This window comes from Gymnoscopelus microlampas, assembly GCF_963454915.1.
Source record: "Gymnoscopelus microlampas genome assembly, chromosome: 22".
NCBI classification, from domain to species: Eukaryota; Metazoa; Chordata; class Actinopteri; order Myctophiformes; family Myctophidae; genus Gymnoscopelus; species Gymnoscopelus microlampas.
In genome coordinates, this window is record NC_139959.1 from 26,949,359 (window position 1) to 26,969,153 (window position 19,795).

Here is a 19,795-nt window from a genome sequence, read left to right on the forward strand (position 1 = left end):
GTGATTGGTTGTTGAGGGCCATGGAAGAAAGGCCTGCAGCAAACAAAACAAATAGTGACATGACCCGACTCTGAATTGCTTGCGAACCCAGCCAACAATGTTTTTATTTTCCTGTTTTTCTCTGTGTGTGTGTGTCTCTCTCTCTCTCTCTCTCTCTCTCTCTCTCTCTCTCTCTCTCTCTCTCTCTCTCTCTCTCTCTCTCTCTCTCTCTCTTTCTCTCTTTGTCTCTCTCTTTCTCTCTCGATTAATAAACTATTCAATCAATCAATCAATCAATCAATCCTCTGTTCTGTCTCCAGTGGGTCCGTACGTGGGGAGGTACTGCGGGCAGAACACACCTGGCAGGATCATCTCCTACACAGGGATCCTGGCCCTGACAATCAACACGGACAGCGCCATCGCCAAGGAGGGCTTCTCCGCCAACTTCACCGTCATCGAGAGAACCGTGCCCGAGGGTGAGTCGTCAGAAAAAGAAAGAGAAAAAATGGGTGAAAACATAAAATAGCTAAAAGTCAGACAGATCCAACTTCAAGTTTATTGTCACATCACAAGTTTACACAGGTGTGAAAGAGTTGTTAAAAAAATGTAAAAATCTGTACAAGCTTCCACAAATTGCAATTAGAAAATAGATAATCTTAAGAAAAGGAAAATGACAAATAACACGATGCATATGTGAGCCTGTAGATCTTGCTGTGTTCGGTGTGCGACAACCGGCACGCAACAAGGTATAAATCAGCCATTACGAGGTTATACGAGTTTATATAAGAGTTTGATGCATGCCGTTGTCACATATTGTTTAAGAGTCTGAGGAGGAATCACAAGGTTCTTTTTGTCTTTCATTTCGTAGCGGAGGTTACATGTGGTTGTGTTTTTCAACAAAACTTGCCTGTCATTTAAAGCGGTTTTGCGAACTAATTAAATCAACACCCTCGGCTCCTTCAGAGTTACTTACGACGTATGGGGGGCTGTCTCCACTGCTTTTATGAGGCCTGCGTTTACACACACACACTGGGGGCTACACACTGCAGGGGCCCAGACAGACTCTGGGAGGGGGACCATATACCCCCACCACCCCCTTTTTTCCTTCACACACACTCATACAGAGTCAGTGAGAAACACCACCTCCAGGGCTTTTGCGTGTAGCATCATTGTCATGGGGCCTGACCCCCCCTGACCCCAATTTGAGGAACGCTGCAACTAAACATTTCATTAAGCAAGACAAGCACTGCTAGGGGGTCATAAATCTGTCTCTGGAGCGGACCACCCCAGGCACGCACACACACACACACACACACACACACACACACACACACACACACACACACACACACACACACACACACACACACACACACACACACACACACACACACACACACACGCACACACATCTGACGGATGCATTAAACAAATCTACTAATCATCTCCAAAAGGTTTTTACCGGTCCACAGGGAAGAGTTTGCATAAAGATGCACACACACACACACACACACACACACACACACACACACACACACACACACACACAGTGAGATCCAACAGTAATTAATGCAGCGATGACATCTGAAGTCATAATCCCCGTCTTATTACTTGAGTCGAGAGTTTCTCGGGTTCGCCTTTAATCCCACATGCGAGATCAGATTACCAAAATCCACTCCTCGCCTTCTCCATTACAAAGGCGGACATGTATCTGATCCCCGGCCAGTAAATAGTTGGTCACAGTAGTCATGTCAGAGAAAGAAAACCAGACAAGAGAGAGAGAGATCGCTCCGGTCTCTTCTCCTCGTCTTTTTTTTGCGGAAGTGCGCTGTTTGGATTATTCAAACGTCCGCTTGTGCGTAATCCATACGAGAGGGTCTTCAGCCTTATGCAACGGGTGAAGGGAACGGTGCCCGCCAGCTGCAAACTGCCGATGAGAGCTGATAAGGCTGTGATGAAAAGAGACTTTGTCTGTCATCATTGCTCTGTTCTGTTAGACAAGCGCCCTCCCTCCCTCCCTCTCTCTCATTCTGTCTGATCTCTCTCCCTCTGTTTTTCACTTCGATTTTTCTCTCACTCTGTGTTTATCTCTCTCTTGCTCTTTCTCACAGTTTTCTCTCTCTGTCTGTCCTCCGCCCTCCGACCCGACAGCCCCACTTTGTTTCGGTGTCTGTCCCACACTATCCGAACGCAACTCGACCCGCAAAACAAGCGTGCCTTTGTGTTGTGTCGTTTTTTTTTCCCCTGTCGATTGCGATCTGCTTCATCCAGACGCGGTCTCGGTGGGGGGGTGGGGGGGTGAGCGTTCTCAAAGAGAGGTGAAGATGAGAGAGGAGAGAGGTGCAAGACTGCTTTCTCGGCCTCACAGTGAGTTGACGACTCGCGCGTACACGCATGCACACATATATGCGAGCGAGCGCACCCGCACACACACACACACACACACACACACACACACACACACACACACACACACACACACACACACACACACACACACACACACACACACACACACACACACACACACACACACACACACAGTGCAATCACATGTATGTGCAAACACATATATCTCATACAAACATACCCTGTGACCCTAAGACCGAGGTGTGTAAGCAGAGCAACAGATGGGGAGACCATCTGTGTTAGCTCACAAGACTGCAGAAACAGAGCTCTCCTTCACTGCTCCTTATGCTATGCTATGCCCTGGGTATGCTTGTGCGTGTGCGTGCGAGGGCATGTGTGAACTGTGAAGGTGTAGGCGCGCGTGTTTGTGTGAGAGCACACGGCGGCATGTGTTCATGGCATGCCTACGCATGCACAGGACCGTATAAGAGTGTTTGTGTGTGCCCTTGCATATCTGTTTGCTTTCTGCGTGCGCACGTGTCCACGTGACAGTCATGTGAAAGTTTCACCCCGCATACCGTGCGCCGTGCGCTGCCAGTATACCACCGCAGGCCAGGTCGGGAGGGGTCAGCCTATAGCCACATCCATCCACACTTCTCGCCCAGTCTCCTTTGCCGCAGCTCCGTCCTCACGGCCGAGTCTGCCTGCTGACCTCCAGGGGTTGAGGGATGGGTGGCTGAACCCGCCGCTGACCTTCCCAGTCACCCCGCCACCCATCCTGGTCATGCCTCCGGACGACTGTCGCCTTGTAAACACAAACAAGACAAGACAACCCCTCCGCCCATCCTGGGCGGTTGGAACCATGCAACCTGATATACTATCCCCCCCCTCTCCCCCCAAAATAAATGTACCCTAACACCCCCCGGGTGGGAACAAAATGTGCTGTGTGTGTGCAAAACATTTTCTTTTTTTTCTACTGCCCATAAGGAGGTGTGAGGAGCCAAAAACATGGACTGGAACTTGGAAGAAACCCGAAGACCGTCGCTTTAGCGCTTGGTACTATTTTCTGCGTGCCAAGCGTAAACTTAGCTACCGCACTAAATGTTTCATGGATAAAGTTTTTCATTCGGAATGCGGAACACTTCTTCCTCTCGCTGTCCATTAAAGGGTTGAGACAGAGGGAGAGAGAGAGAGAGAGAGAGAGAGTGGGGATTTACTGAGGCAGCATTTCTGTTCCGTGTGTTCCTAAAGTGCTCAGTCATGTGTTGTCCTTTTCCCCAGAGACGAGCTCTTATTCTTGGGGACACCGAAAGCACATAACCCGGCAAATACTGGAAATACGTTTCCGCTGCTTCCAGTTATGCTAACATCTTTTCACCCTCTCTGTCTGCCCCCTCACACTCTCTCTCTCTCTCTCTCTCTCTCTCTCTCTCTCTCTCAGACTTTAACTGTACGGACCCGTTGGGAATGGAATCGGGAGAGATAACGTCGGACCAGATCGTGGCCTCGTCCCAGTATAACCCCAGTTGGTCCCCGGAGCGCTCCAGGCTCAACTACTACGAGAATGCTTGGACGCCGGCAGAGGACTCCAACAAGGAATGGATCCAGGTACAGCCCTATATATATATATACCGGTATAACAGTATTGGAAAAGCTTCCCCGTGTCTCCTAAGGTAGTTAATACCCTCACAAAAACATGTAGTAATCCTGGTCACTATACTGCCTCCCCCTGGTCAGCCGGGGCGCCTGATGGAGGGGAAGGGAACTGGTTGGAATAACGTGTTTCTTCCACGCGCTACGTCCAACCAGGGAAACTCCCCCCTGTCAGGTGACAAGAAGGTCAGTTGTCTTACATGCATTGAAGGAGGCATGAGCTCGGCCCTAGCCTCCCTAGGCTGGTGGGGGGAGTGTAGTGCCCAGGATCACTTAGCAAATTGGCACCGGGTGAAAAAAAGGGTTACAAAATCGAGGGATAAAAATTAAGTAAAAAAAAAAGGAAAAGCTTCCGATACTGCCTAAAATGCTGGTATTGGTATCGGTGAGTATGCCAGCCTAGTGGTATCGGTACATCTCTATTTGAAAACACACAACCTCTACTGTGAATTTCAACACCATTCAAACCTAGGGCTTCTGTGTAATGAGATTGTAAGAATAGCACTCACGTTAAAACAGTTCATCTAGGGGATACAGTGTGTATCGCTTGTGGCTCTGGGTGAAGAAGACACTGAGCTTTTAAATGGGGGAGGAGGGGGGGCGCGGGGGGTAGGATATTAATAGCACTTTGTGCCACGCAGATGAATGGGTATTTCTCCAAAGTCAGCCCAGGCATTTTGGGAGACTAAACACCCTCCATATGCTACTGGAGGTGAGTCACAGGCTGGGGGTGTGTTGTGTGGAGGACATTGGAAGTGACTATACTGCCTGGCTGGAGTGGACACAGTAGGAATGTTCTGGGTTTGTCCTTCAGGCTCTGGTGGGGACGTTCTCCAAACTCTCCAAGGAGATCCAAGAAATTCTCATGATTCTGGTTTCCACAGAGAGGGGTATCAGGGTGCGGTGTTCTCTCTGTTTATTTCTCTCTGTATCCACCTCTCTCTCTCTGTCTCTCTCTCTCTCTCTCTCTCTCTCTCTCTCTCTCTCTCTCTCTCTCTCTCTCTCTCTCTCTCTCTTTCTTTCTTTCTGAAAATCCCCCCTTCCTGTCTGACAGTTGGCTTTTCTGGCCTGCTGGATACTGGGATTTAGTCCAGGCACCCTGTCTTACCCTACACACACACACACACACACACACACACACACACACACACACACACACACACACACACACTGTATTCTTGTATACACCGCATGCACGCACACACACACAAACACGCTGCCATATTAATCAAAACTTCATTGGGATATCTGCACCACAAAGGCAGCTTTATAAGGAAAGACAATAGACTGATGTCTCCAATCCCCAGACAGCACTAAGTCACAAATCCTATCGGTGCGGATACTGTAGCAGAGCGAATCGGTTTGACGCTGTTGGGCGTGTCGCTCAAATGCAAGCTGTGTTTAAATGTTTAATCCTCCCCTAGTAGCACCAAACATGTCCAACACCTTTCACCGTGCTTTATTTGTGTTTTTCTCTGTACCAACTCAGAGAGATTGGTAGTGCTCCTGGTGGGTTTAAAAAAATATAAACAGCTTGTCAGACAAAACAGAATAATAGAACTTTTTGACAGATGGGCACCCAGCGGCAGCTGAAGGAAATATTAATTGTGTGTATATTTCCAGGAGCTCCAGTACAGTTAAAGCGGCACTATGTAACCTTTTTTTTTAAATCTATATGGTAGAGCATGTTAACACAATATATTACTTATACAATTGGGGTGGTTGTATTTTGTCTCCCTGCTCTTCTATTGAGACATTTATATTGTGTCCAAATGACATTTAGATTGTGTCAAAGGTCATGTCTCACGAGACACAGGATCTGACACGAATTTTGACCTGGAGGTCAAGATTCAATTTATCCCCCGAGCAAGCAGGCAGGCTCTATTAGCTCAATGGTAATAAATGTCAGCACTTCAGCAGGAAACCGGGTTCAAATCCGGGGTAGAAGCGGAAAGTTACAAAGTCCAGCTTTAACTTAGTGCTGGCATACAGAAACACAGAGATGAAACATTCCCACATGATGTTATTACCTCAAGCCGCTGTCCATCTGTGAATAACATCCATGATAAGCCTTGTCTCCTTTCTGTCAATCTCCTGTCAAAGTGACTGGCTGTTGCCCGGTGAAATTCACTTCTCGTTTGCATAAAATTGAAACGCTCAAAGTTTTTTAATGCTCTTCTCACCTACTCCGCTTCCGCTGTCAGTCCCACAATCCCCTGCGCTGGATTGCCAGCTGCTTCCATAGAAAATGAATGGGAAGCATTTTTTTTAAATCACCTTGCCCTGCCTGTATGTGTAACTGCCCCGTAACTCAGCTCGCATCCACCAGGGACAGACACTGATGACTCGGACCATGTTTGATTCGCTAACGCAAAGCCTCTAGGCCTTGTAAACGATCGGACTGTTTTCTTTTACCTTTTTTTTTTTTACTGTCTGTGCTTCATCGCAGAAAAGTTTGGCCCTGGCGCAGTCCTCGCGGGGCGAATAATAGATCTGACCCAAAGCCAAATATTTGCGCGCGGGGAGGGCCATAATACGCAAGCTTTTCCTTTATTGGAAAGAAAATATTGTCCTGAGGGCCTCTGTTGCTCCTCCAGACTAATTTAATAAGCGTTTATGTGTGTTTGCGTGCATGCGTGTGTGCGTGGGTGTGTGTGCGTGTGTGTGTGTGCGTGTGTGTGTGTGTGTGTGGGTGAGAGGCTCCATTCCTGTGTACGTGTGTGTGTGTGTGTGTGTGTGTGTGTGTGTGTGTGTGTGTGTGTGTGTGTGTGTGTGTGTGTGTGTGTGTGTGTGTGTGTGTGTGTGTGTGTGTGTGTGTGTGTGTGTGTGTGTGTGTGTGTGTGTGTGTGTGTTTTCTTTTGCGTTCTTGGCTCGGTGGGTGTGTGGGAGTGCCTGGCGGGGGCCCCTCTATGGTCCTGCAGAGGAACCCAGCATGTGTCTTGAGTGTTACAGGAAGGACCCGCGGCCACCCCCTGACCACTTCCTCTATGGCCAAATCCAACAGCTGAGAGACACACGGTCTGTTGTTTAGGACCGTGTATTTATCTCTCGGACGGGAAAGTCCGTTGTTTCTCCTCAGATGCGTTTGTGTGCTACGGTTACACTGTATCCTTTCTGTCAGGGCAGAAACCTCCTATCTCCACTTTTTGTGTGTTTTTTTCCCCGTAAATTCAAGCCCTGCTTAATCATACTGCAGCGTCATACAAAAGCGCCGAAAGTAGCAGATTCACAAGCTCGAAAACGACGTGTTTTGAACTTGCTGTTTTTGAATTTGAATCCTGAAAAGTAACAGGATGGACATATGAGGTTTCCACCCGACAGAGACGATATATTTCTCATATTGTGAACACGAGCCCATATAGGCGGCGGCCCCAAGTCACTGTTCTTGTTACAAGCTGCAACTCAGACCTCTGCACAGTTCTGCCCCTCCTCAGCAGAAAACCCACAGGTAAACAAGATGATTTGTTGGCACTCGGGAGTCCGTCTGCTAGTGGTGGTATCGATCGTGGAGGATTTGATATAGTGGTGAAATCTGAATTGGCGCGAAGGGGCGTGTTTATTGTCGGGGTATGCTGGCTCGCCCCTGCCCTGACCAGTGGTATAAAGTAACTAAGTACATGTACTCAAGTACTGTACTTAAGTACTTTTGTACTTTTACTCAAGCAAATTTTTTATTCCGGACTTTTATTTGCAACAGAGTATTTCTACATTGCAGTATTGATACTTTTACCTAAGTTAAAACATTTAGTACTTTTTCCACCACTGGCCCTGACTAATTTCATGAAAAATTCGGAACTTCAAAGTGGAGCCCACGAGCACACATTTGTGTCCAGGGCGCAGCGATGTCTGTTCTTCAAATGTGTGCTTTGCCCCTGCACTCTTCAGCAGAAGTCCAATTATCGTAAGTGTTATTAAAAAGAGTGAAATTCTTCACTCCTCTTTCATTAAGCCCCTTGACAAAGGCGCTACGCCAACCATCCCTAAGCCCCCCCACCCCCCCAACAGATCATCTCAGCGGGCTGTCGTGCATTCAATATTTATTTCATTATCATCACCCTGACTGCAAGTTGCGGGGAGGCAGTCTTATTATTCATGACAGCCAGCCCTTTTTGATTCCCCAGCATATTCCTTTGCTCCAGTTCTTTTTTCCCTGACATGTATAATCCAGAATTGTCATCCGTTTCAATGCTGGCTCATTCCAACACACGGGGGCAAGATGCTACAGACTGGCGCTCTCTCTCTCTCTCTTCTCGTGGGGTAATTAGATTGCTGTGGTGTGGTTTAGCATCGAATGCTAGGTTAGCCAGGTCATTAATCACTCCCTGTTTGCCAGAGGGAAGCAGCCCGTTTTGCTGCACACTGGCGAACCGACAGACATCCTTTGAGGGTTTTGCGGGTTTGAAGAGGGAGTTAAAAGAAAAGGGAAGGCTCAATAATCCGTCTGAACGGGACCCCGCGCTAGATCATTCATTCACCCATCTTTCATCTCATCGTTTCTCTCCGGGTCCTCTCATCTTCTTCATCCTTCCGCCTCTTGTGTTTGACAGTTCAGCCACATCAAGACGGGGAAATGTTCATAATATTATCTACAACTGAGCGAGCCCCTGGGCTCTCTTTGAAGCCTCCGGAGGCTCAGCCGCACAGGGCTCCATGCAGCAGGTTGCGGCAGAGATAAATGATGGGTATACACACACACACACACACACACACACTGCCAGGCTTCTCTGCTGCCTTGCTTATGGCCAGATTGTTGTATTTATGGACTCTGCCTGGTTCCAATAGGAAGGTCTGAATGATGCGGAACCGTCATGAGGAAATACCTGCATCTGCACAACACATTTGGGCCTCTGAGGGGAACATATATATATATGTTTTTTCAGAAGGCATGCCGTATAGCCTGAAATGAAAGGCTCCCAAGGGGTCCATTTAGGAGGGGAGAGGGGAGGGGCGGGGGGCTTTCCGATTGTCCCGTGAGACGCCGGCGTGGTGAGGAATGTCTCTGTCGGACGGCTGAGAGGTTCTGATAGCCTCGGAGTCACCGCAGTGCCATAAAGGCTGTCTGACAGCCAGGCCCATTGACCACTGATACACTCAGACTCACACACACACACACACACACACACACACACACACACACACACACACCATGAATTATGCATGCCGCTGTTGGAGAGAAGTCGACTGTCTCTGTGTCGAGCATCACATGAAGGCGATACCAAAATGTTATCCAAACATCCACACACACACACACACACACACACACACACACACACACACACAGCATGAGGGATATATTTATTTATCCTCATGGACTTATGAGTTATTGTTTTGCTTCCCATAAAGGTATGATTTATTAACAACAAGGTTCTGCCATTATCTTCAATCCTCCCGTGCTCGGGCAGAGAATGCGTTATCAGCATTTTACGTACAGGCTTATATCTCACTGATAACCTAAATTGTGTAATCACAAGGGGTGGGCGGGGGGAGGGGGAGTGACGGTAGTCTGAGAGCCCCTCGTCTCCGTAGTCACCATAAAGAGGAGGGCGGGGGGTATATCTGCTTTAATCTCACCCTTCTGCTAGATGAAAGCCCCCGGTACATGAAAAGCATGGCTGCGATTGTTTACACAACATCCCCCCGTTATCTCCCCCCATGCGATAGCAATCTCCCCGACCGGCGTTACAGAGGAAGTTATCGCGGGTTAACGGTACAGTTTTTTAAAGCACAGGGTCCGCGACCCGTCATGATGGCACTTCCTCGCGTGGAGATCGCAGACACGGTCATGAATGTGGCCGCTGCAAAACAACCGGACCCATTTAGCAAAGAAAACAGACTGAGATCCGCTGCTCGACTGACCAAACGAGCGCTTAATTGCCAACTTCCCAGATGAAAACACTGCCGCGGCCCTCTCTGGCGCTTGTTTTGTTGTCGTGTTCGCCGTAGAGCCCACATGGGCTCACTGCGCAGTGGTGTAAAGTAACTAAGTACATTTAATCAAGTACTGTACTTCAGTACACTTTTGAGGATTTTTTACTTTTTACTTCTACTCCACTACATCTCAGAGGCAAATATTATACTTTTACTCCACTACAATTATTTTAAAACTTTAGTTACTAGTTACTTTGTAGATTTTGATTATTATTACAAAACATACATTAACCACTTTAGCCTATACATTTTGGGCATTTGAAAATAGCCGATCTACATGCTCACAATGCGTCGCGATGCGACGCATTGTGAGCTTGTAGATCTGCTATTTTCAAAAGACTTACACATTTTGAACTTGTGAAATGGGACATTCTGCATAATGAGAACTTTTACATTTGGTACTTTAAGTATATTTTGATGCCAATACTTTTGTACATGTCAAGTAAATTTTGATTACCGGACTTTTACTTGTAACAGAGTATTTCTACATTGCAGTATTGATACTTTTACTTAAGTAAACACTTTTCCCACCACTGACGCTCACGTCAATGTCAGCCGCTAAAAACAGTGCTCACAACAACGTTCTATCCTGTTTTTCTTTCACTCTGTCCCCCAAACGTGCTCTCAATTACCCCAGGGTCTTTGCGGTGCAGAAATGTGCTCCGCTTCGCTATTGTCTCTCTCTCTCTATTTGCTGCTGTCTCCATTCCAGGTCTTGCTGCCGTGCCAAGTGATGACTAATTAGAAAATGGAGTGATAATTAACAGCAGCTTCCCAGTTGATGAAGTCTCAGGGAGAGAGCGGAGCAGAGCAGTAGACGCTGGCATTTTGGCTGCCTGTGAGATCATCATCGTGCCGTACGAACGGAGACAATGGATGCTGTCTTTGTGCCGAGCCTCGACTCTCAATTGGAAAATCAATGGGAGGACAGAGAGAGAGAGAGAGAGAGAGAGAGAGAGAGCTAGGCGCTGGAGTCGAGCGGCTCAAACAGCGGGGGTGGTGGTGGGTGGGGGGGGGTTGGAAATCGAAACACGCGGGGACGGCATGATGTAATGAAATGAAACAGTGCCGGCTGTAAGTAGCGCGCGAGTCAAAAAGTCAGCCCCAGCCGTAATCAGTGTCATTTAGCTAGCGTCTGCATTCCAGACAAGGAGGAGAGTTGCCCCGGGGCCCTCTGTAGTCATTCTGTTATCACCAGACGGGTCATCTGCAGGCTCTGTCTCCTGAGCCATAGGATCGCAAAAAGCCGGCTGCTTAGATGAGACGATCGCACCGTGGTGAAACGTCACTGAGCGTGTTGCTCATGTCGAGCGGTAATGGCGAGAATGAGACTGGATGTTAGCTCCTTGTTATGGTGATTCACGAGGAAGGAAATCTCCAGACCAGACGGTTTACATCCTTCCTCCAACAGCTGGGGGCTGAGCCCACGCCCACACACACACACACACTCACTCACACATCCACAGAGTACCTTTCTTTTATTTTTAGTCGCTGTCATACCTGCCCACATTAGAGCCTTCCGGCTCATCCTTCTTTGTCAGGGAAATGGATGAGGGGCACATGGGTAGATGTGCATAATTTAAACCTGCCAGAGAGGTGTTGGGAGGCTAAAAATAAAGTGTAACTCTGTCAGGTGGGTACTGTGATAAATGGAAGGTCGTGCGAACAGCTCATAGGTCTCTCAGCGTCTCGCTAATGCAATTTTCGCAAAAGGAGAATTAATTACACTTTGAGGTAATGGAATTTTTTAGATATCTCGCATCTCCAACACCCCTGTGGTGTAGGTGAAATTAGCAGATGGACTGATGTGACCCAACTCAGAAACTAGTGTTGTTTGTTAAGACTATAGTGATGGACAAAGTAAGCAACCCCAGTACTTTAGTAGAAGTATAGATACTCCTGCCGGTCAAATTTTACTCAACTACAAGTGAAAGTTACTCTGTCAAAATATAGTATAAGTACTAGAGTACAAGTTCCAAAGTACATTTTCTTTTTATTATCAAAGCTTCGCTGTATTAACATTTGGAAATTTCCCCCCCAAATTGAAAGCTTTTCCACAAATCTTCAAAAAATACCAATAATTGGGAAAATAGCAGGTCTACAATCTCACAACATGTCTTGCAGAGCTTGTAGATCAGCTATTTTCACTATATTTGACATATGGCTTAAGTGGTTAATTCATATATGTACTTTTTCCCTTCCTCGAAATGCAGTAGCGTCAAAAGTACAATATTTGTCTTTGAAATGTAGTGGAGTGAAAGTCATAAGTGCCTAAAAACTTTTTTTTACTTAAGTACAGTACCCAAGTAAATGTAGTTTAGCAAACAATACTACACTTATACTTGTCACGTAATGGACATTGTGGCCAGGTTTTGCATGTAAAAACCAGACGGATACTGCCTCTTTACACTGGAACTAGATTTCATGGGGCTACCTCTCTTATGACTATCCCCATCCTATGAGATCCATAAACCATCAGAGGACAAGAGACTGCAGTGTTTGTCTCTGAACAGGATCTCTATCCCTGTCCCAACAGCTGCTCTTTGACTTGGAAAAACACACTTAACAACTTAAACCTTATAGCGTTGCTGTCGGGCAGAAACCTTTTATCTCCTTATTCCAACTTTTCATAAATTCATAAATTAACACCCTACTTGATCATACTACAGCGACACACAAAAGCGTTTCGAGCTTGTAGATCTGCTACTTTTGCTGTTTTTGAATTTGAATCCTGAAAAGTAACTATTTTGGACATATGAGTTTTCCACCCGATAGAGACAATATACTTTGTTGACTCGGGTCCCCCAGGATTCTATATTTGGCCCCCTCCTTTTCTTTTGGCGATGCGTTTGTGAGCTTGATCTGTTATTTTTCTGAATGTTTGCTCCAGAATAGGGACACTAGAGTTCATGTGGTTAAAGTTAAACATTTTTCACCTCAGTCCCATTGTTATAATCTGAGGAGATGAATAGTGTGAGAAAAAATACCCTATGTCTTCTGTGTATTTTTCCGCAAAAATGTTGATGTTATGAAACGATGTGCGTCCGATGATGATGTTGTGGAGAAATACACAAAAGACAGGGTATTTCTTTCCCACACTGCAGTATTGATCTCCTCAAATCATAGCAATGGGATTTAGGTTTTAAAAAACCCCAGCAATGTTTCCCTTTAAGAGAACTCCCTTTTCCCATTGTTGTTTCACCAAAACCTGCCTCTCTCTTATTGTTTTTGGTGAGAGGGAAAACAAATGAACTCATTCAGCCCACAGGGCCTTGGTTATTCACTTAGATGGGGAGCTATTTTCCCCAACACGGATAGAAATGTCAGAGAAATGTGTGAAAAGGCTAGAAAATAAATTTTGGTAACTCAATCCCAGGGAGTACTGATTGTTCCGTGTGTAAACTCCCCCTGGCAAAGCAAGTCAATTGTGAGCCTGACAGAACAGCCAGAGTGACTGTCTGGACTGGACTTCCAGTCCTGTCGCCTACTCTTCTAAAAACCGCACCGTCTGTTTCACTGCCACCACCGTGTAACACTGACTGACTATGACTGAGTCACAGATGTGGAGGCTGAAACTGTGAGTCATGGACAGCTCTGATGCTCCCTTCCGCGTCATGATTGGGGAGGATGACTCGACAATGAACTGAAAACACTTTCTGCCTCGCTGACCTCGTCTCCTTCTGATTTACTTCGCCTCTGTGAAGTACGGAAAGCACGTACAGCAGCCACTCACTTTCACAATCTTCTCCTCAGTCCCTGTTTTTGAAGATGTGCACGAATGCGCATACAAACACGCACACCCACACGCCCACACGCCACACACACACACACACACACACACACACACACACACACACACACACACACACACACACACACACACACACACACACACACACACACACACACACACACACACACACACACATTAGGCAATATTGGTATTACAGCCGCAATCCCAAGAGACAAGGACACATTGGAAGTTCCTCCACATATCAGCCTGCCACGGCTTTATGGAGGCACCCGATGAAGCCGTGTGATTTCTTACCCCGAATGACATGTTTATGGCAAGGGCTGTGCGTCCCTCCGGACGTGAGTTACCGTGCACCACGGGGCCCTAGAGTATATATATTGTGTCATTTGTCTACAGGTGGGCATCGTTCCAAACACACCCCTCTCCCGAGGAAGTGGGGGCGAAATCAGAGATATGAAATGCGCACAGGCCCTTTTTCTGGTCCGTCAGCAAAAACTTCAAAACACCCCCCCCCCACCCCCACCCACTCATGTAGTATGTGTCGGCGTGGCGCTCATATTTTAGACACTTTTACACGGCCGATTACATCACCCATTAGGCATGATTCAGCTTTTCGGCGGCCTAAGATTTCTGTGACAAGCCATTCATCACCTAATTGCCTTGTATTTGCCTGGGAACCCACAGCGCGCACAGCTCGCAGTATCTATACTGTACGTTCACTTACTGGGTTTTTTTATGGGTCAGTTGAAGCTCCCCCCCCCCCCCCCCCCCCCCCCTCTGGGCTAAAAGAAGTCCCACTAGTAATAATTATCCGGGCCTGTTTGTTTTCAGTGTGGTCTCGGCAGCACAGAGGTTTTTATATTACTCCAGCACGTCCTGGCAGGCCCAGTCCGGCTCTCCCTGACCTGTGTAGCCCTGGTCTGTTGGAGCCACAGCTGAACTCCTTTACCTCTGCCTGTAACAAGCGGCCATTAATAAATCATGGCTCGCTCATTAGCCAGGGCCCTGTTATCAACCCATGTCTGTGAAATTGATCCAGTCTGCCCTATCATCCCTCTCTCTCTCCCCCTCTCCCTCTCTCTCTCCCCACCCCATCGCTTTCTCCTTTTTTTCTCTCCTTTGTGAGAGAGGAAGACTTCTCTCAGCCTTCCTCTCTCATCTCTGTCTCCCTTCTTCTCTCTTCCCCTCCTCTTCTGTCAGCGTTTGTTTTGTATCTCATCTCATCATCATCTCATATTGGGGTTTCTCTCTCTTTTTCTCCTCATAATTTCTCCTCTCCTCTTTCCTACCCGCTTCACTCCTTTCTCTCTTCTCTTTTCTCTCTTCTCTTCTCTTCTCTTCTCTTCTCTTCTCTTCTCTTCTCTTCTCTTCTCTTCTCTTCTCTTCTCTTCTCTTCTCTTCTCTTCTCTTCTCTTCCTCTCTCTGTTTCAACCCCCAGTGCGCTCTATAGCTCCATCCATTCATGTTTCAACATGCTTGGACAGAAGCTGCGAGGTGAATCAGTGTGCTGGGCTGTCAGTGTGTGTGTGTGTGTGTGTGTGTGTGTGTGCCTGCTGTTGATCACTGATGATCAGATGAATGTTCCAGAAATCACCAGCTGACTGCTCAATCACTTACAAACGGAACGCCACAAACGCAAAAAAATAATAAAGCAAGAGGCGGGCACAGCTTGGTTCGACAGCGTGGGCAGAGCGAGTGAGCTGTGAGCATTCATGAGTGTTCTCAATTAGGTCCCGGCCACTCGACGATCTCATTCCCAGGGGCTCTTTTTACTCCATTAGGGGCTAATGAGACCCAATCAGAGGACATCATCCAGAGGCCCATTCGTCGTCCCACTCGACATCGTTCCTTTTTATAGCAAAGCCGCCCTGCTGTCATTGGTCCAGGTTTGGCGGCGAATCAGACTCGGCCTCGTTTTTTGGAAGTGAAACGTTAAGGACCTGCCTCGGCTAATGTATGCCAGTCTACGCTCTGCTGCAGTCCAGCGCGCTTCAGCCGTCCAAGTTGCCATCTGCACTGGCACGACACACAGCTCTCGCCCAGCCGAGAGGCATTCAGCTCCTCCGTTATTAAATGGGAGCCGTCTGAAGCACGGGGGTTGAGTGGGGTGGGGTGTGGGGTGGGGGATTTGATTCTGTCTCTATTTACAGGACTAAAAGAAATCTGGGCCTTGCCCGGTAAGCCCCTCTGAGCCCACAGACGGGAACAAAAGTATTCTGTCTTTCTGTTTCTCTCCTTTTTACCCTCTCTCTGTCGCTCTCTCTCTCTCCATCCATCCAAATCCTCCAGTCGAGAGAGAGAGAGAGAGAGAGAGAGAGAGAGAGAGAGAGAGAGGGAGAGGGAATTGAGGCACGGTGAAGCCTCAGACATTGCTCGCATCTGTTTTGATCTTTTTCCTTTTCTGCAAGTCAAATGGGAACTTGAGGAGACGGCAGTGACCAGCGCATTGCCAATGCATTCATTGTGGTAGGCAGCTGTTGGTCCGGAGTCATTAAGCACAGTATATTGGGTTGGCAAGGCAGAGCTCTGGCTGGCTCCACCGGGCCGTATGGCTTTAGCATGCAAGGCCCCAGGCAGCTAGACCGGGCTTGGAAGACGATCTGACTCCTGGCTTTGATCGTCCAAATGTCACATGTACACACACACATTCCCATAGCCGCAGCCACACTCACGTACACACGCGTACTGGTATGTGTGTGTGTGTGTGTGTGTGTGCTCACAAACCAATACACACACGGAATTCCTGCTGTCGGTCATGAATACACACTCCTACACATTCATATGCAGACACAGTCACACATTTTCCATGCTTTTCATCTCATACACACACACACACCAACGTACACACACGCACACACACGCGCACACACACACACACACACACACACACACACACACACACACACACACACACACACACACACACACACACACACACACACACACACACACACACACACACACACACACACACACACACACACACAACCTCTCCTTGGCATGGACGTAGTAATCTCCCTAAGACCCCGGTCACCATCCATCAGAGGCTGAGCCCATCTCAGACGGACTTCAAAGCTCCCGTGTCTCTCCTCTTGATCTGAAACCGGTTCCCACAAACGCCTCTGCATCCTGCAGCAGCAAACCACCCCCCCCCCCCACCCCCCCGCCCCTACCCCCCACCCCCCATTTTGACCGAAGTTCTGCAGCATCTGCACGCAACACCATTACTCCTCATTACCGTCAGCCTGGCCTGTCGGAGAAAGAGCCAACGTCCGCTAAACCCCTAACCGCGCTGCTTCCACATGCTAGCTGAGGAGTTCTTTAGAGACCGACCCCTCCTTCTCAATCCTCATCACCCATCGATGCCCCCCCCCCCCCTCTACTCTCATGGGTTATAGATAGGGGATTTGATGGTGGGGTTAAGCAATGATGCCCCTCTACTCTCATGGGTTCTAGACAGAGGTTGTGATGGGGTTAAACAACGACGACCCCCGCTACTCTCATGGGTTATAGATAGAGGATGTGACGGGGTTAAACAGAGCTCCACTGGGTGCAGAGAGAAAAGATTTTTCTTTCCTAACTAGTTAGTGAAATGTGTGTGTACGTGTGTGTGTGTGTGTGTGTGTGTGTGCGTGTGTCCAAGGTGGGCAAGCTGAAGGTGGTGAGTGTGGAATGCTTCTCCTCTCCAGGCCCCAAGCCGGGGGCCATGTGTCGCAAACATGGAGAATCACAGAGAGCCACTTGGCAGCTAAGGATCAAGGGCCAGTCTGACTTTGAAGAATAGCATAGTGCAGAGAGTGTGTGTGTGCGTGCGTGTTTATTTGTGTGACAGTTTTGCTGTCATGGTATATATGATCTTTGACAGCTCCACAGACCTGAAGTTAAACAGCGTTGTGATCTCTAAACCCTGGCCTGCACTTCTGCTCAGCATCTCATTCAATCCAGCATGCAGCTCACATGCGCGCGTGTGTGTGTGTGTGTGTGTGTGTGTGTGTGTGTGTGTGTGTGTGTGTGTGTGTGTGTGTGTGTGTGTGTGTGTGTGTGTGTGTGTGTGTGTGTGTGTGTGTGTGCACACAGAACACACTACACCTATACATGCTGAACACACACACACACACACACACACACCCTTCTGCCTGGCCAACCACTTCTTGGCCGTGTTCCTCCCTGGCAGTGTGCTCGTGAAAATCTAATAGCCCACCAGTAATGCACCGCAGTTCATGATTACTTTATAGATCACTGCATATTTGAAATGCACAATGTTTGATATTCAATCTGCACCTCCCTCTCGCTCTCCTCTCGGTCGATTCCGATAATGCGATTGCAGGGCTGCGTTCTGTTCAACGCTCACTTTTATCCAATAAGCCCTTGTCTCCCATAGCAGGAAATTAAGTTGTCATCCAGTGTCGCTTTCATTAATGTGAATATCGTTTCATAACTCTGTTTATTAAATTCCATGCGGAGGCTGATGAGCCTATGTGTCCAGAGGTGATGCCAGTGGCGGAGATATATTTTTAACTCTCCTGGACGTGTCAGTGCATTATCATTATTAATAGAATTTCTCACGTTGAACACCCTTTCTTCCGTGTCATTATTCATGTACTTGGCCAGGCAGTGCTGTCATATTTCAGCACGCTCTTACACACTTTACCTCGCAATAACTTCTGTGCTTTAAAGGGGGCAATCTTTAAAAAATAAATTCTCTTTCTCTCGGGTCGTAGTGGAGTGTTTATTGAATCTTGACTGTCGGAATACCATTTCTGTCTGATTTTGCTCATCTGTCTGTCTGTTTGTCTCCAATCTTTAGGTGGATCTGGGGTTCCTGCGTTTCGTCTCGGCCATCGGGACCCAGGGCGCCGTTTCCCAGGAGACCCACAAGACGTACTTCGTCAAGTCGTACAAAGTGGACGTCAGCTCCAATGGAGAGGACTGGATCACCTTGAAGGAGGGCTCCAAACAGAAGGTAAATGTTGTACTCTGATCCTACCTCAGAGCCTCCTTCATTCCCTACTCCCCAACTAGACCCTTTTATCATGTCATATCTGACTCTTTTATCATATCATATCTATCAAAGTGTCCAAGCGAATTCCTTGTACGACTCTGCTCAGTCGATGAGCAGAGTCTCCTAGCACTGTTTTTACGCAATGGGATTGCTGACCAAGACTCCAAGAATCCTTTCCCAGGGTCGAATTCAGTTTCTGTCCTTAAATGAAAACATTGGGACGGTACAAAAAGCCTTTGATGTATTTTTTCTGGGTACGTCTTGGTTGTGCAGTGACTATGTCACACAAACCGCCCCAGTAGATGTACTGCACTCACAATATCCTGCCTCGGCGGAACAAGACAGCTGAGTTGAATTGTGGTCTGCTCCCTTATGTTCCCCCTGAGCGCAACAAAAAGTGGGGAAATACCCTGTTGTGTATGTACTCGGGACTCTGCCTCGCAGCGTGCAATATGCAATTATGCACTTTGTTTGGTATGGTAATTTACCTCCCTGAGTTCTGAACGAGTGGATGGTATTTACAGCGCTGAGATTAGTGCTAATGTGAGCCTACAGTAGCTGCTGGCGGGACTTTGCCAGGAATGCGACGTCCGCTTTGTGTGAGGCAGCCGTGGGCTTACCTTGAAAGTAAAGGAGGATAAAGAAAATGCCTGATAAATATGTGTTAAACGTGTGCTGGGAGGGATAGAGGTAAAGGAAACCGGAGAGCTTGGTCGTGTTTGAGCAGCTGGGCGAGGTGGGACCTGGGAGAGAGGAGAAAGAAGGAATGAGGGAGGGGAGTGTGTTCTCGGCCAAAGCGTGACTAGCTTTGACAGTCGACGGGGCGGTCAAACAGGGCAGGTTTTGTCCATCTGTGTTACCCTGGAGATAAAAACACCCTGTGGACCTTTTTCCTTTCCACAGTGTCCACAGGGTCAAGAAGGTTGTGTGTTTGACCTTCCTCAGTGTGCGTGACGTGTAAATAGCATGCAGACGTATTTGAGCATGAGAGGCCGTGAGTTGAACAACAAAAGAAAAAAAAGCTTCTTTATTCCAAGAGAGCATCCAAACAGGCTTGTTTGCGCTGCTGTGTGTACGCAGCCCCCGGGCTCCAATTCTTTTACCGGCCTCCCCAAAGCACATAGTCCCCT

The 19,795-nt window shown here is 47.7% G+C and overlaps 1 protein-coding gene across 2 annotated transcripts in view; it reads left to right on the plus strand.

Annotated features, from left to right (window-relative positions):
* The window catches only part of nrp1a (neuropilin 1a), an 81,732-nt gene that overhangs the window by 40,812 nt on the left and 21,125 nt on the right, over window positions 1–19,795 (plus strand). For both annotated transcript variants that reach the window (XM_084048845.1, XM_084048846.1), the window contains exons 6-8: window positions 300–455; window positions 3,770–3,936; window positions 18,471–18,626. In XM_084048845.1, the coding sequence (XP_083904971.1) occupies window positions 300–455; window positions 3,770–3,936; window positions 18,471–18,626 (479 nt within the window). The remainder of the gene's footprint in view (window positions 1–299; window positions 456–3,769; window positions 3,937–18,470; window positions 18,627–19,795) is intronic.